This window comes from Belonocnema kinseyi, chromosome 6, assembly GCF_010883055.1.
Source record: "Belonocnema kinseyi isolate 2016_QV_RU_SX_M_011 chromosome 6, B_treatae_v1, whole genome shotgun sequence".
Taxonomy (NCBI): domain Eukaryota; kingdom Metazoa; phylum Arthropoda; class Insecta; order Hymenoptera; family Cynipidae; genus Belonocnema; species Belonocnema kinseyi.
Genome location: NC_046662.1, coordinates 58,462,775 through 58,481,783, shown reverse-complemented (window position 1 = coordinate 58,481,783; position 19,009 = coordinate 58,462,775). Strand labels below are relative to the sequence as shown.

The 19,009-nt window shown below is 28.5% G+C and overlaps 1 protein-coding gene across 1 annotated transcript in view; it reads right to left on the bottom strand.

Moving 5' to 3' along the window:
• Positions 1-19,009, bottom strand: part of LOC117174735 (disintegrin and metalloproteinase domain-containing protein 12) — a 170,000-nt gene that overhangs the window by 80,122 nt on the left and 70,869 nt on the right. Inside the window, exon 2 of the mRNA XM_033364067.1 lies at positions 595-686. Coding sequence (XP_033219958.1) covers positions 595-686 — 92 coding nt within the window. The remainder of the gene's footprint in view (positions 1-594; positions 687-19,009) is intronic.

Genomic DNA, 19,009 nt, shown 5'->3' with positions numbered 1-19,009 from the left:
ACCAAATAATTAAATGTTTAACAAAACAGTGAAATGTTTTGTTGATTTAATTTAATTTATTTAATTTTTTAACAAAATAGTGGAATATTTAACGTAACCAAAAAGGGATTCATTCTGAACCAAAAAAATAATTGTAGACATTTCAACTAAAAAGAATTAACTTTTGATAAAAAATAGTTGAATTTTTTTTATTAGTTCTGTTAATTCATTTTGCATTTAAATGAAGAAGGGTAATTTTCTGGAAAACCGGAAAAAAGAGCAATCCTTCAATAAAGGGGAAAAAGTCAGAAATTTCTTTCTTTCTTTCAGCACCGATATTTCTTGAAACTGAATATCTCGGAAGCAAGCTCTTATTTTTTATTCAAACTATAGAATACATTTATCATCATTTTATTTCCACGCAACTAGATAACTTTTTTTAATACAAGAGTTTTTCGCCTCAATTAAGCAACACTTCAGCTCTGGAGTGGGCTTTTATTTTACTTTAAATTGCGACTTCGATTTTACAGACAGTTTTTCCAATTTTCTTGGTTATCTAGTTTAGTATTTTCTTCTGCACCCTTTATTTAATTTACAAAGTGTATATATACTTACGTTTTCTTTGGTCGATGCAATCTCCCTTTTATTTCTACCATGATAAACTTTTGGCCTTATTATCTGATGCCTGCTAAAATCGGCTGAAGGTCCTGCAAAAACAATTTAATATTTAATTTATCACATTCGCATAATATTATAAAAAATTGTTCTGATTAAACAATGAATATTCATATCAGAAGCCTTTGAAATTGCGCTTTTTTAGCAAAAAATTACGGCCTGAAAAATTAAGGAAGACATAGAACTTTGAAGCATTCAGAATTAAACAATTTTAGTTTAAATGAATTCCAAGTGAATAATTATTTATTGTAAGGAAAGGTTTATATTTGAAATGTGTAAATTTCTGTAACTTTTCGAATTGAATATCAAACACTTTCTAAAATCAAAATATTTCCATGGAAAGTTTGACATTGAATACATTAAAAATAGTAAATGTTTAAAACGGAGCAGTTCAAACTGTTCAATGGTTAAAATTCCGAAATTTTCAAATAAAAATTGTTCCAATTCAAAGTCTTCTTTTCAAGGTTTAATAATTCTAAATTGTACTGGTTCGAAAAATGAGAAATTTCAAACATTAGAGTTTAAAAATTAAACTTAAACTTTAACTTAATCTTAATGTTCAATTATTTCAATTAGAAAAGTTCAGGGGTCAAAGGTTAAGGGAGAAGTCATACCTAGGTCAAATATCATAGGTCAGGAGTCAGTTTAACATTCCAGCACATAGTTATTAGATTTTATGCATATTTTTCAAGGGTTACGCGTCAATGATGATGGATAAAAGTCAAGGGTCAAAGCTTAGATGCCAAAGGTCAAGGGTCAGAGATCAAAGGAGAAAAGACAAAACCAGGTTCAAAGCTGAAACGTCAAAAGTCAATGATGAAGGATCACAGTCAAGGGTAAAAAATCTGAGGTCAAAGTTTAGGGTCCAAAAGTCAAGAGTTTATACCTAGGTTCCCGATCATAGTTCAGGCATCAGGTCGACATTCCAGCCCGTAATTCATACATTTGATGAAAACTTTTTAAAGTTCAAAGGTCAATGATGAAAAATAAAAGTCATGGATCAATGTTTGGATGCAGAAGGTCAGACGTCAGAAGCCAGAGGTCAAAGGTCATGTGTTAGGTCAAGATTCCAACACATATTTCATACACCTAATACATTTATTTGAGAGGTCAAATTTAAATGTTAAAGGGCTGCACTCAAGGATTAAGTTCCGAGGCCAAATGTTAAGTGTCAGAGGTAAAAGGTCAGGCAAGATTTCAGCACACAGTTCATATGGCATAAATCGTGTCAAGTAAAAGTGAACTGGATATCTATAGAAGACCTTAAAGTCGTTCAAACAATAAATAAAAAATTAGAACGATCCCAGTCGAGTACTCTGCACTCTAGAACTTGTAGTTATAGGCTATAGAGTAACTGAAATTATCGAGCGGCTGACGAAAACAGTATTGCACTCTATAAACCTCCGAAACAATAGTATAAAGAACGTGGTTTGCTTCCAAAGTCAAGTTGTTCTTGACTGAACACTCTAGGCAATTGGATTAATTCATTCAGAACACTATAAAATAACAAAGAATTTTACTTAGACGCACTATAGGTACAAACTGCAGGCCAAGGACTCGTTTAAAAAATTCAAAATAGTATCAATATTAGCATACATTCATAAAAAAAAATAAGCACAGTCCGGAAGGTTAAACTTCGATACGCCACCTGGTGACAACAATCCGAACTAGAAAGAATAGGTACGATTTTAAATATGAATATTTAATTTGTGCATACAAGTGTTTTAACGATTTTTTTGTCGAGTTTAAAGTATTTATTGGATTCTAAAAATAAGTCTGGGTCAGAAACCAAGGGTTTTAGATGGAATTTACATCTTAAACAGTAAAAAAAAAACACATTTTTTGACAGAAATATTTTTCTAGCATAAAAACTATTGTACTATTTATTGTGATTTTCAACAGATTATAAACTTAAATGGACATTTTTTGAAGCAAAAATAAACTCAAAGTGAATTTTTATCAATGTATACATTAAATACTATTGAAAATCTGATCTAAAAGTTAGGTGAGAATTCGTATTTCAATTCCAGCCGTCTATTATTCGAATTCTTTGCATAATATGGATTATATTTTTCGCTACAATGAAAGTCTATTTAAGCTTACAGAGCATTGAAACTTACATGAAATAGTGAAATAATCGTTTTTTTTCAACTTTTTTGACAAAAATGGGGTTTTCACTGTTTTATACGGAAATTCGATCTAAAATCGTAAAAACACTTTTATGCAAAAATGAAAATACATCTTTAAAATTGTACCTACTCTTTCTAGTTCCAGTTTTCGGCACCAGGAGCGAAATGGTCGAACACTATTCCCAATAGTATCATACATTTTTTAAAATAATGTATTGACAACCCACGAAATTTCTCGTGATCATCTACAAATTTCTGAAAAACTTTTCAATCTATTTAAATCCCGTGAAATCTGTAGAAATCTTTTTAAAACGTACGAATCTCTTAAACAAGGCCAAGTTTCTTAAAATCTCTCAAATTCCCGAAATCCTTTTAAATATTCTGAAATCCTACGAAATCCTTCGGAAACGCTTAAAGTTATAAAATCCCTTGAAATCTTAAATCCTTTAAAATTCACTGAAATATATTCAAAATCATTGTATTGTGTTGAAATCCCTGAAAAACACTCCAATTTTTGTAAAACCTAGAAATCTATAAAAATTTTGTTTAAACTTTTGGAATCTTTTAATTTCTTTTGAAATCTTATGAATCCATCAAGTATATTGTGAAATTCATTGAAAAATCTTGAAATGATGTAAGTACTGTAAAAACATCTTGAAATCTTCTGAAATATTACGACATTTTTTAATGTCGTGACATTTTCTATAATCTATTGAAATTCTTTGAAATATCATGACATTTCCAGCAATATTTTATAGTAAATAAACTAAATTGATTAAAATCCAATTTAAAAGTTCAAATAATTCTTTAATTTCTTTGAAATTGATAAAATCCCTCAAATATGGTGAAACTTCTAGAATTCTTTTGTAATCCCGCACATCTTCAAATCTTTAATATACTCTAAAATCCCTTTAAAAATGTTTAAATCTTTGAAATCCTATTGAGTCCTATTGAATCCTATAAACTCTGTAGAAATCCGTTGAAATCCTTACAAGTTCTTTAAAATTTAGTTTATTTCACCTACTACATAAAGTTCTCTAGGAATTCTTTTCATTTCCCTAAAATCCCTTAAAATCTTCGAAACCCTTGGATACCCTTTACAAATCCCATGAAATTTGAGAAATTTTATGAAATTTCACAGATTTTTAAAAATAAACTATATTCCTAAGACTACTTTAACATTTTTAAATCCTTCAAATCTCTTGAAATTTTTATACATTGTTATCAATAGCGTACATCTTAAAATCTTTTTAAATGTTTAAATCTTTGAAATCCCGAGACTCCATTGAATTTTCCTAAAATCCCTTTAAATCTTTGAAATCATTCGATTTCTTTTATACTCTTTTAAAAACCCCTGAAATGTTTGAACTCTCATGAAACTTCACGGAATCTTTTTAAAAAAATAATAATCTTTAAAATGATTTGTAATTTTTAAAATCCCTTAAATCCGGCAAAATCTTTAGAAGTTTTTTGCAATCCCGTACTTCATCTTGAAATCATTAATGTCTTTTAAAAATTCTTAAAAAGTGTTTAAATTTCTTAAATACTGAGACCACATACAATGCTATGAAAATTTTATTTACTGGCGAAAGTTATCTTGAAATTTCTTCAATTTTCCCTAAAATCCCTTGAAATTTTCGTAATCCTTTGATACAGTTTTAAAATCCCTGGCAATTTTTGATGAAATCTTTAGAAATCTTTTGCAATTCAATGAGATATTTTGAAATGTACACTATCTTTTAAAATTCATTAAAAAATGTTTGAATCTTTAAAATCCGGAAACACCACCAAATCTTATAAAATCCGTAAAATCCATGAATCACTTTTAAAATCTCAAAATTCCCATAAAGTTTCATTTACGCTTTAAAGTTCTCGAGACAATTCTTTGACAATTCTTTTGACATTTATTGGAATTTTGCAAAATACCCTAAAATCTTTATAATCCTTTGAAATCCATTCAAAATTTTGAAATATTTGAAATGTTTCGATACAAAATCTTGTAGATCTGGCAAAATCCCTATAAATCCCATTAAATATTTTGAAATTCCGTAAATATTCTTGAAATTTGTAATATCTCTTAAAATTGCTTCAAAATGTTTAAAAACAGTGAAATCCTCTAAAATTAGATCAAACTTCTTGAAATATATTAAAATCCCTTGAAATCCTGAAAATGATCTAAAATTCCTTAAAACCTTTTAAAATAGACTAAAAGTTTTGAATGCCCATACAATCCTTCCAATTCCTGAAATCAGAATCCTTTAAAACGTCTTGTGGAATCTGTTGAAACCTTTTGAAAACTAGTGAAATTTTTAGGAATCCCTTTGAAGTTTAAACGTTTAAAATTTTTTGAAATATTTTAATTCCTTTAAAATATTTTGAAATTGCAATTTTCGAGGTGGCGGATCTATTATTTTATCCAATCTAGAGAAGAAGTTTTAAAATATGTTTAAAGGCAAAGCGAAAAAAGTTTCATTAGCGAGCAATTTGAGATAATAATAACATTAATGTCACTGTTTTTAAAAATAGTACCAAAATAGTAACATCATTCAAAAAAAGTGTCAATAGTGACGTGAGTCCCAGACCAGAAACCGTACTTCTTTCTGCTGTATATAAGCTTTTTATTATTTTTATTAGAGTTCCGTTTACTGTCGGATGAATCTTAATTCGAAACCGGATCAAACATTCAAAAAGCTCTTCTTTTTGTCCTCAAAAAACACTTCCTTCGTGCAGATGATTGAAATCGCAGACGTCATGAGAATAAAAAATTGCAAGCAATTAGGCATCTCTGAATGTGCAAAGGAACGAGTGTGTCAACGACCATGAAGAAACTTGTAACTCGATTACCCAGGATGTTCCCAACTAGAGGATTTGTTTTTTGCGTGAGAAAAAATTTTTAAACGTTTCTATGACGTCAAATATTTTTACTTGCTACATTCCACAGAAGAAGAAAAAATTATGCTAAATACTTAAAATTAGTCTAAAGAAATTTATTATATTTGTTATTTATTTTCTGATTAGAAAGCCTTCGATATTGAAAATCAGAAACAGGGTGGTAGTCGCAAAACATCATTAGCAAAATTCCCTGACTTTCAGTTGACTAAATTTTCATTTTCCTTGACCACTTATATTTAAAGGCCAAATTTTAATCCTGTACCTTTTTCAATATAGAATATTTCATAAATAGAATAAAACAATTTAAAATTTAAATTTATGCATTTTTATTTATTTTTCTCAGGGCTACCACAGCCTGATATATTTGCAAAATGTGCAAATATGATCTATTTAATCCAAAAAAGTGACCCAAATGCATTAGTAATGAGACAACAGTTTTTGTGAATTTAGTTTAAAAATTCAAAAAAAAAATGCATTAAAATTTATAAGGATTCCAGGTGAATTTTTATGAATTCAGGAAAAATTCATCAGAGTTCAAAACAATCCAAGTTAAATTCGAAAAAATTCAAATGAATTGGAAGAAATTGAAAAATAAAAAAATCCCATTGATTTCAGCAAGATTAAACTGAATTCAGAAGAATCTGAGAGAAATGAGAAAAATTCGATAACAATCATAAAAGTTCATAGTGAATTAGAAGAACTTTTAAAAATTTGAAAATTTGAAAAATTTATTTGAATTCAGTGAGTTTGAAATGAGTATAGAAACATTTGAAGGAGTTCAAAAGAATTTAATGGCATGCCTAAGAATTTAAGAGAGTTTTTCAGACTTCAGTATTAATTTTGAAAAATTTTTTTTTAATAAATACATTGTCTTGAGCAGAAATGAGTGAATTTAGAAGAATTCAAATAAATTCAACAAATTCATAAAAATTTCAAAGAATTTATAAGAATTCAACCTACATTGCAAATTAATTCAAATTCACTGCAAAAAAATATTTAAGATTCTACGAAATCTGATATTTTCTTGAATTCTGAAAAATGTATTAAAATGCCTTGAGAGCTTTTAAAACCCTCTGGAAATTTGTTATAAATCCTTAAAATCATTAAAATTCTGGGAGATCTGTTGATATTTTTTGGATCTTCTGAAAATGACTAGAATTTTGTTAAATACCTTAAAATTGTTTAAATCCTTAAAAATCACGTTAAATTACTGAAATTAATTGAAAACGCATTGAAATCGTTTAGAATATCCAAAAATGTTCCAAATACTTTGAAGCGCTTTAAAAATATTTAAATCATTAAACATTCATTTCAATTTTTTAAGCATGAAAGCGATAGAAAATGCCTTAAAATGTATTAAAATAGCCTAAAATATTAAACATTCTTGATAATATTTTGAAATTTTTTGTAGTACTTGAAAATTACTCGGAATTTTGAAAAATACCCTAAAATATTTGAAACCTTTGAAATCACTTGAAATGATTGAAATATATTTTTAAATCCCCCAAGATATTTCAAATTCTGTAAGATCTTTTCAAATCCCTTCAAATTTTTTAAAGCGTTGGAAAATTCCTTGGAATTTCTAAAATATCCGAAATTCTTTAAAATTCTTTGAAGTTCCTTCTAATTACTGAAGCCTATTAAAATTTCTTGAAATCTCATAAAAAATTCTAAAATCTTTAAAATTCTTTGAAATCTTTGGATATACCTTAAAATATTGGAAAATCCCTCAAACATACGAAATCCCTCAATTCATCTACATAAATCCTTTGAAAACCATTAAAATATTATAAAATCCTGTGCACTTACATAAAATATGATATTTTTTAAAATCCTCGAAAATCATTGAAATCCTGGGAAATATTATAAAATCCTATGGAATCTTTATATTTAATAAATCTCTATGTTCTAATCTTTACATTTTATGACTTAAATCGTTCCATGTCTTCCGAAATTCTAGTAAATGTTTTAAACCCCCGTGTAAATTTGATTAAATTCCTTGAAATCGTTAAAACCCTTGGAAATCCCTTAAAATAATTCAAATCAATTAAAAATTCCCTAATATATTTCACACTCTTTGAAATCTCTTCAAATTATTGAAATCTATTACTAAAAATAGTTTAAAATTCCAGGGAATTTGTTAAAATATCCTGAAATATTTAAAAGCCTTTAGAATAATTTCAAATCCCTTAACATTTTTGAAGCTCTTTACACCTCTTTACAGGAACAATCTTTCAAATATTTTGAAATCTTCGAAAATATTTTGAAACCTTTTAGGTCCCACATCGTTCCTGCATCATTTAAAAATGAATTGAAATCTATTTAAATACAAAAAAAATTTTAATCATTTGAAAAACTTTGAAACTTTTTTCAGTTTTTGAAAATTCCTTGGGTGTTTTTAAAATAGTCTAAAATTTGAAATCTTTTCAAATTATTGAATTCTATCGAAAATTCTTCGGAATCTTTCAAAATATCCTAAAATATTTTAAAAGAATTAAAGAAAATTCAAAAATAGTTATAGAATTGAATTTAATATTGCGGTAACTCATGGGTTAATTTATTGAAAGAAAAGTGTTTTTCAGCCTTGATTATTTTTTACTGTTAATTAAAGTCCTTATACAAATTCATTGACTTTTGCAATTTTTCATTTTAAAATCACAATCCTGTGAAAAGTAGTCTATTTTAAAACCATTCACAAGCTTTCACACAAATTGCGTAAAAGATTATTATTAATAAAAGTTGATAAAATTGATTTGTTAAATAACATAAACTACTTTCCTTATTTAATTAAACATAAATATATGCAAAAATGAAATCACGTCCATACTTAAAGGTTAAAATGGCAAGATAATGCCGGAAAGTTAGGGAAAGTTTAAGCGAACTAGAAACTGCTGCTGAAGCTTTAAATTTTCGAAGCACGTTAGGCAAATATTTGTCTTCCTCAAACTTGTCTATCTATTTCACACGATTTTCGGTCGTGATGGGCTTTTTTGTTTGCTACTGGATATATGTAACATTATAGATGTAGGCATAATTTTATAGACATGGCAACGTCCGGCAAAATGAGTCATGATGTCAGTCTCGTCTCTCTGCAGGACTGACGCTACTGTAATTATGAACGTTAATTGACTAACAAGCGGGGATCGCCAAAGCAGTTCACACACGGCCTGTGATTCTTCAGTTGATTGGAAAAATTCAAGTCACATTTCCGACCACTCTTATAATTTTTAAAGAGGGTGACCAAACGTGCTGTTTTATCAGGACATGTCCTGATTTTTTCATCGCTTTCTTCATTGTCTGATTTTTTGTGCTATGTCCTAATTTTTCATGCCCAAACGAATTTAAAAATAAAGGAAACATCGAATTTCCTTAAAAAAATAGAAGTTCTAACCTCTAAAAAGTTATTTGTATAATTCATAAACTTAGGGAGTGAACATACAATTTAATTATTTATTAAAAATTCAACAATGTTTTTAAAAACAAAAAGTCAATATTTTTTGAGTTGACAACACAAGTATTTTGTAGAATATTCACTTTTTTGTTTAAAATTCATATTCTCTGATGAAACATTTAACTGTTTTGTAGAAAATGCGTCTTTTGGCATAAAAATTCCTCGTTTTATATGAAATTTTTTTCTTTATCAACTAAAAAATCTTTCTTGGTTGAAAATTCGTCTTTTCGGGTTTTGGTTTCAAATTGAAATATTTGCAATTGATATATCAATCATTAGATTTTTCGATGAAAAATCAACTACTTACATTAGTTGAAACTGGAACTACTTTGTTAAATGTATTTTATTGAAAATAAAACTTCTGGGGTTAAAAATGTATAACTACTTTTTTAAATTTAGTTTTTTTTTTCTGGTTAAAAATGAATTTTTGTAACTCGGATTATAAATAACTTTCTTTTTGTTGAAGATTTATCTTTTTAGTTGAAAATTCATTTATTTTTTAAAAACTAGTCTTTTTGGTAGAAAAATAATCTGTATTGTTGAAAATTCATCCCTTTAATCGAAAATTCAACTATTGGGTTCAAATTTTTTTTATCAAAGATTTATCATTATAATTAAAAATTTATTTATTTGGGTTAAAATTGAACTATACTGTTGAAAATCCTTCTTCAGTTAAAAAATAATCTATTTCGTTAAAATTCTTGCAATTTATTGAAATTTTGTCATTTGTGGAAGAATCTTCTGGGTGATAAATTAAAATTTTTGGTTAACAATTCATTTCTTTGGGTAAAAATGTAATTATTAGTTTGAACATTCGTTTTTATAGTTAAAACTTAATTTTTTAACTGTACATATATACAACTATTCCATTTTTTGTTGAAAATTCAGGTATTTTGTTCCAAATTCATTTTATTTTAATTGAAAATTGATCTTCATGGTTAGAAATGAACTATTTCGATTAAAGATTCTTCATTTTATTTTAAAATTCTTTTGTTCGTATTAAAATTGAATAATTATGTTAAAATTTCGTGTTTTTTGTTAAAAATTCATCTTTTTTGGTAGAAAATTCATCTTATTAGTTAAACATTTATCTTCTGGGTTAAAAATTTGTTACATTGGTTTAAAAATTTATCTCTCTAGGTATAAATTTCATCTGCTTTGTCAAAAAATCAACAGTTTGGTTGATGAACTCGACTGTTTCTCATTTAAAATCAAAATATTTTCTGGTTGAAATGTCAACTATTAAATTTTCTGTACAGAATCCATATTTTTTGTTTACAAGATTTTTTGTTTGAAAAGTTAATTATTACGTTTAAAGTTCAACAATTTTGCTAACATGTCATTCTTTTTGATTGAAAATTAATTTTTTTTTGCTTAAAAATTTAATATTTTTGTTGTAAAATCAACTATTTTGTTTAAAAGTCGTCTTTTTTGGCTGAATTCAATTTTTTTATTAAAAATTATATATATATTTTTTTCGTAAAAATATCTACTATTACATTTTTCGTTTATAATTCATGGTTTGTTGTTAAAAATTATACTATTTGGTTAAAAGTTTAATTATACGGGTCTTAAAAAAAAAGACAAGACCAAATCTCAACTTGTATTACTGATTTTATTTGTTCCTATTGGGTTAAAAATGCACCACCTGAAAGGAAAAAAAACCGGACAATATTTAGAAGTCCTTCATATTGAACTCGTCTGCTGCACAGAAACCTGATGAAAAAATATTTTTTAATTGCTGTGAAGATTTATATCTTTGGTTGAAAATTGGTTCACATAATCGTTGAAATGGGTATCATAAAAAAGGATCACATTAAAGCGTTTTAACAGGGGAAATTTGGTAAAAATTAAATAGGGGGGGGGGGGGGGTAATTAGGGAACGGAATGTGATCGATGCACTTTTCGAATGGTTCAACGCGAGGTTCAACACTAAAACTTGATACAACTTCTGATGGTAAATTGATGAAGATTCTTATAAAAAAAAAGATAAATCAAGAAGTAAAGTGACTGCATTTTTTAAGCGAATGTTTTAAGAAAGTCTTTTAAGTTCAATGTACCTAATTTCTTGATATTGGACTTTCTTTTCTATGGCATCCCATCCATTTCCAATAATGAAATTGCGATTCAGTGGAATGAAAGGATCAATGTTTTCGTTGGCTCATTTCGAATCGTAAATTTTCATCAAAAGCGAGATACGAAGATCGATTCGATTTTATGTACGATTTCAAAACAAATATTACATTTCGGTACAACAGAGCAAAACGACTGCCAGCATTTTTCAATGCTCGGCTGATATTGCAATAACCATTTCATGGATTCGAATGAGTGAGATAAAAATATTTTTTACTTCCAATATAATTTAAACTATGGCCACTTTTTGTCCGGATTTACGAAAAATTTCCCTGAAGATTTCTTCGTAATCCAGTGAAATAAGTTTGCTCTCAAATGTTGTGGATTGATGTTAAACGCGCAGGAAAGCTCTTTCTCCACAATACTGAAATTCTGCCGAATCAATAATGGCACGGATGAATCATGCTCGCAGTATAGTTTTGTGATAGACATACATATATTATACAATATGCGTGTAAACTGCACATTAGGGCGGTTAAAAAAAAAGACAATACAACAAAGTTAAGGTGCAACGTAATTTTAAAAAATGTTTTTTTTTTTAATCACTCAAATAATTTCAAAAATTCGATAAATTTGAAGGTATTTTGGGGAATTTTTTTGTGTTCAAGGAATTTTCCCGAACATAATTTCGGCAAAAATTTTCGAACGATTTCGGTATATTTTTTAGTTATTTTAAGGATTTTCTACAAAATAGCTTCCATGAGTTTGTCTTTTAAAACGATAATTTTTCATACATAATGGATAAGTTCCCAATTTTATGGGAAAATAAATTTTCCTACTAAAAATAGGAAATTTTATCTATGAAATTACTGTGAATGGTTAAATTCCATTGCGTTTAATTCAAAGTAAAAAAATGTTGATGAAAATATAAACTTCTTTGATTTAAGTCAACGTAAGCGTTACCTCAGAAAGTTGTTCAAATTTTTTAAAGTTGTACTAATTTGTTAATAATTAATTTGGTTTGTTTAAGATTCATCATTTTCGTTGAACATTCATCTTCTTTGCAACAATTGAACTATTTTGTTAAAAATTTGTTTTTTCTTTGTTACAAATTAATTTTATTAATTGAAAATTGAATTATTCTATTTCTGGTTAAAAATAAATATTTTATAGTTAAAAATTTATTTTAAAAATTCATTCTTTTGGCTGATGATTCATTATTTTAGTTGAAAATTTTTGTTAAACATTTATATATTCTATATTTGGTCATAGGACGTTAATTTATTTAAAATAATATAATCCACAGTACATGTGCATCATTGGACACAATTATTTGTAACATTAAAATATATATTGTTTATACTTGTAGCACGATTTCGTCTAGATTATTCTGAAAAGTTATTACAATAAAAATATTTATACGGATTTGCGAGCGGATTTGTGAGAAAGTCTGTTAAAGGTATTTTCAATCTACTTGGTACCTGGTCACAGCTGCATTGAGACAGGTGCCTCGCAAGGACCTCGAACAGACCGTGCGGCTAGAAAGTCGGGACAGTGTCGCGGAGCTACTTTCAGCAGGTAGGTAATCTTCAGAGATTGAAATTTAAAAAAAAACTACCCTTTTTTATGTTGCGGAAAATTTATTTTATGTTTAGTACTTGAGTTTGAATAAGCAATATCGCCAATAAAGATATAAATATTAAGAAGAAAATCGGTCTTTTTATTGACTAACTTTTCCAAAAATCTTTCCCGGACCCTACCCTAAATTTCCTCTGAACAAAAAAGTTATTTAACCTTCTACTCTCGGTTTTACAATTACAATGATTGGCAGTCTTGAGAAAAGCCTCTTCAAGGAAACACAGAAAAACCACGGTCCTCCACTAATTTTTTGTAAAATTCCAGTTCAACAAGTAAACAAACGAAATTTTTTTTTAATAATGCTAATTTTTAAAACTCTTTGATGATTATCGTAAAAAAGGGAACGGAGATATTGTGAAATGTTTTTAGAAAAAATTGTGCAAAAAATACCGTTATTCATGTTTCAATATTCCTACGTCATTTGCGATATCACTGAAAAGATTCCACTTCTGGTTATCTTTTAATATTTGAATTAACAAAACATTTTCTGAAATTTGTAGATTATATTCAATCCACCGATATATTTTCAACCATAAAAGATGAATCCTCAAACAAAATAGTTGAACAAAAAAATTTACTTTATACCAAAATAGTTGAACTTTTAATCGAAAAAAACTAATTATCAAACAAAATAGTTTTGAATCCTTAACCACAGAAGATATTTTTAACCAAACAGTTGCATTAAAAAAAATAGATTAAATTTCTAACAAAAGAAATTAATTTTGAAACCGAAAAGATGAATTTAAAAAAATTAGTTGGAATTTTTAATAAAAAAAGTCTTCAAGTGAATTTTCCACCAAAAAAGAAGAATTTTCAAGCAAAATAGTTTTCAATTTCGAACCAAAGAATATTAATTTTCAACCAAACAGTTTCAGTTTTAAGAAAAAGATGTTTGATTTTCTATCGAAAAAAGATTTCAGTTCAATTTTCAAGGTCAATAATGAATTTTAAACAACAAAAATTAATTTTCCACCAAACAGTTGAATTTTCAATCGAATAATAAAACAAGGAAGCAGCTGAAAAAGGGAATAGAAATAGAAGCGCAAGGTGAATGAACAATTTTTCATTTTTCCTGACCATGAATATATAGTACAAACATCAATATAAAGGCATAAACAGTTTAGTTTTGGTCCAACGATTGTTGACCTTGTTTAAAAAATTCAAGAACTGAAAATTAAAAATTGTGAAGTCATTCAATAAATAATTGTTTGAACATTTTCAGTTTGAATCAAAAAGAATATGTAGAAGAGGCCTAATGTTAATAAAGGCTATTTTAGAAATTTCGAGGCTATTTCTCCAGATGGAAGATATCATGAGTTATGAAGAACTTAAATAGCCTATAGCAAGTTCCCCTAGCTTGAAGAGTTATCGACTCGAGCTAAAAGTACCTGCGTAATCTGGTGGTTGTTTTACAACAAACACTCGATTAACTTTATCTTGCCCTTTTCACCCTTTACCCAACGAGTGTGGCTTTTAGCAGACCGTATAACCTCGTTCCCAGTCTGAGCTGCGAAAAAGACAGGAAATGAATGGATAGATTATCGTTGTTACAACAGGGTGTCGACGAGGTATTCGTGTCCCGAAACGATTTCGCTGAAAGCTCTGGTTTGTTCACAATATAGGAAAATCGTAAATTTACTCCATTTAACGACCTCCTGGACCTATAAAGTAGTCTGAAAATGGCGCAATTGCTGAGAGAGTGCGATCGTAACGTTCAAGAGCCATTAGTGTATTTTTTAAGACTTTTATTCTTATTTTTCAACAGTAAATGGAGTTTATTGTGAACAAATGTTTTCAAAAGTGTATACCAAAATTTATAGCCAAAATTATTCAAATGAGACGCCACCCGCCTACAAAAAGGATTTCTTACTTCATTATGACTGTAATTAAGCAAATTTTTCAAGGAAAATATGTTATTATCAGATATGGTAACCACTAGAGTTCCTCTAGGGAGAATTGTGTCACGTTACACCCTCCACTGGCCTACGTCAACGAAGCTACGTTTGATACTTTCCAGGAAATGGAACAAATATTCAGATCATTGCACACGGTTGTACAAAATTGCTATTTCGTCTAAGAATTGGTAATCAAGCTAAATCAAAGGAAAAAGACATTGAAAACAAATATACTAGCAAAAGCATGGCTAGGTATAATATATAAATTTGAAATACAATTTCAAATGAACGTTATTCGCCTGCAGCATAAATTCTTTGTGAATTTTATCGTATAATTTAAAAAAATTTAATTGAAATATAATTTCAACAAATCAGCAGTGGAAACTTTACTACTTTATTCATGTAATCTACATTTTAGTTGTATTATAAATACTCTCTTAATTTGTATCTATTGTTCTGAAATAAAGACTTAGTTGAAAAAAAAATTTTAGGACTAAAAAAACATTACACACACCTATTGTAAAAAAATGTTTTTTATCCTCATAAAAATACTTCTTTACTTCTGATTTCTCAACTCTGTTTTGAAAAATATTACATTAAAGTAGTCCGGCTACTGGGAAAGCTAGTCAAAGCTATGTCCATTATTTTTTGTATGAAATTTGGAATTAAATACAAAATTTGACCAGGATATCAATTACTAAATTAGAAATCAAATTTGTATGGTGATCAATATAAATAAAATGTTTTTTTTTTTAATAATAATAAAATGTAAATTTAAATGTTGATTTGACTCGATTCTAGTTACATTTCTGATTGTAGGCTACATTTTGATCAAATTAATTTCAAATACCCTAATGGCTAGTATAAATGAGCAGTAATTAAAATTTTTCCTTTTTATTTTCTAACTCCAAACAAGTTTTCCTAACAATATTCAACGTGTTTTAAAGCCAAAGTTACCCATATTTGGAGCCCGTGAAAGACCTTCCATAAAATCCCATGTTTTTTTACACGACTTTAAACAATGATAATTCAAACTTTAACCTACAAAGGGCCTCTTAAATGGCATTATGTGAAAGAGGACATATTTTTTCGCAAAAAGAACTAGTTTTAATGATTTTTCATCTGATGGATCCAATAGCCTGACTACCTTAATGTGATTTTTATTTTGGTCTTCTCTATGATTGAATCAAATTTATTTTTATTCGAAATAATTGAGTCAAAAGCTGTTGAGACAAGGTCGTAACCTCAGAATAATTTTCAATGAACAAATCTAAATTATTATTTTTATTATTATTATTATTCTACTAACTATCTATATTATATGTTACAGCCATTATTATTTTTATTATATTTATTTACTATTCCATCAGTGTCTGAACATTAAATTTGACTTGGAAGTCGCGCCAATTTCAAAACATCCGATTCCGCTTTCGCGGCACCAATCAGAAGCGAAGTAAGTGGTGACACAACTCTTCCTATAGAGGAACTCTATTAAGCACCTATCAGTGGAGGTATCTTTTCACCCAACGTGAAAATAGAAATCAACACTAGCGATCTAAGTTAACCCTTCAAATAACAGAAATTATTAACATCCTTTCAGACTACTAAACATTTTTCTTATTAAATTATTCTAAAAAAAAAAAAAAGATCTTGAGTGGATTTGTTTTTATAAAAGTAGCCAAGAGTAGAAACAGGTAGGAAAAAATAAATATTGCACTTTCACCTACTTGTAGGGTAAATTAATCTGAATATTCTGACATACAAGAATGAGGAATATGACTAATTTCTCATTTTCCCTGACCTGATTCGTTCGGGTGTTCGTTCATCCTACTTTTTTCGAAGGAGGTGCAGTGAGTTGAGCTGTAGTAGAGGAAACGAGATGAAATTATGAGAGGCGAAGTGAGTGGAAATGAGGAAGGACAAATAGGGGAATTGAGAGGAAATGAAGGAAGAGGAATAAGGGAAATTAGGGGAGGGTGAGTAAGCGGAAGTGATGGGAGGGGAACCAGGAGAAGTTATGAGAAGTGTGGCTACAGGTAAAGTGAGCGGAATGAGAGGAGGGAAACTATAGGGAGTAAGGGTAAATGAGATAACGCAGGGGATGTGATGGGAAATGAGGGTGGTAAAGATGGGGCAGAGGAGTATTAGCTGGAAAAGTGAGAAGAAGGGGAAGTAGATTAATAATGTGACTAATGTTCGTTTGAATTTCAAATTATTCAAAAGAATTCTATGAACCTTATAAGAATTCAAGGTAAATTTCAACAAATGCAGGATAAGTATTAAAATAAGCATTAAAGTATTAAGTACTAAAATAATTTAAATTACTGAAAATTTCTTGATTATCTTTAAAACTGTTGAAAATACCTTGGAATCTTTTAAAATAGCTTGCCATTTTTTAAATCTTTTAAAATCCCCTAAAACAATTCGAAGCTCATTAAAATTTCTTGGAATTAAAAAAAACACCCTAATATCTTTTAAATCCTTTGGAATTCCTTCAAATGAGTAAAACCAATTAAAAATTCCTTGAGATATTTGTAAGTTCTCTAAAATATTTCAAACATTTCAAATCTTTTGAAATCCATAGAAATTTTTTAAAGCACTTGAAAATTCCTTAGATATTTTAATAACACATTTAAATCTTTCAAATCCTTCGGCAACTCTTACTGTTCAAATCTATTAAAAATTTTTAAAGAATATTTGTAGAAAATTTTTGGAATCTTTTATAATACACTGGAACTGCCTTTATAGCCGCCGTCCTAGAACGTAAACATTCACTTATATCCTCCTGGAAGGGGGTCCCACCAATGCTGCTCAGCGAAGGGGGAATGGCCGCGCTGCACTCTGATTGGCATGCTTGTCACGTTGTACTGCGAGAAGGTGGATGTCAAACGGATATAAATGAGAGTTATGTAGGGATATAAACGCGAGAGGATATAACTGCGGTTCCAGTGTACCCTGAAATATTTCAAAAGAATTCCTGAAAATTAAGAAATATGTATAGACCTGAATTCAACAGTGGTTAAGCCAAGAGTTAATAAATTGAAAGAGAAGAGGCTAAAATTATATTTTCATTTTTAAAAAGTGATTTAAGGGCATGTGATACTTACAGTTTCCCCGGATTTTTTCCACAAAAATGAAAATGTTTAAAAACTGAATTCGGAGATTCTATAAGATATCATAACGGACGTCCCAGATTCTTTTTTCAGGGATAATAACAAAAAAATTTATTGTACTAAATACAAATTTTATGCATACGCATTATTTTGAGGTTAGGATGTTTTTCATCTCTGCCTTTCCGATAATCTGGAAATTATTTATGAAATAAACTTTTTGATTGGCTGCAAACAAGGTTAATTCCGGGAGATTAGTTACTATGTTTATTTGTAAATCCAAAGTTTCCGGCCAAAAATATTGTATAGTTTGGAAGTAACGTGCGTGTGAATTGTAACACACATAACCTCGAAATATACACGCACGTTGTTAGCAATATCAAAAAAATTTTGATAAAAAAAAACACAAAAAAAGGGTGCGGGGACTTCCGTTAGCATGTTCGCTATCATTTCCCAAATTTTGAAGACAAAATATTTATTATTCTAGAAAAAAGCCGGGGGAATCTAAAACTGGTAAAATCGACAATTTTTTAAGTATCACATGCCCTTAAAGGAATCTGCAAAAATAGAAATCAAAACTAACGATTAAGTTAACTCTTCAACTAACAGAAAATAATTAGCGTTATTTCTGAATAGATAGAAAATAAATTTAAAAAATTTAATTTAAAAAAAGTGACGGAAAAGTGATTTGAAAAAAAAAGTTACTAAAAGTGACTACTTCTTACAAAAATTTCCTGACTGTCGCAATTATTTTTTTTCAAAGTGCCCGGCTTTTCCTGACTTAAATAGCATAATAGCATAATAGCATAACGTTCTTCTGTGGAAAGGGTCCTTTAAATAAACAGGCAGCAATCAAAATTAGTATGGGGAAATTAAATCAGAGTTGTTTAAAAGCCAGTTTGATATTAAATTCCGCATGTTTGTAGGAATATAATTAGTACTAAATTTTGTTATTCGAAACAAGCTAAATCGATTATTTTTAATTGAATTATTAAATTTATGATAAATAAATACCAATATGCCAAACGGGAAATGCTATCTGGGTGTTAAATTTTCTATTTTATATGACTGATTCGTGATGGATTGAAAGAAACATGAACCTGCCCATGGGAGGCTTCATGTTTCTATCAATCTATCCAAATCCTTTGCATTTTTCCGGCTGCAAAA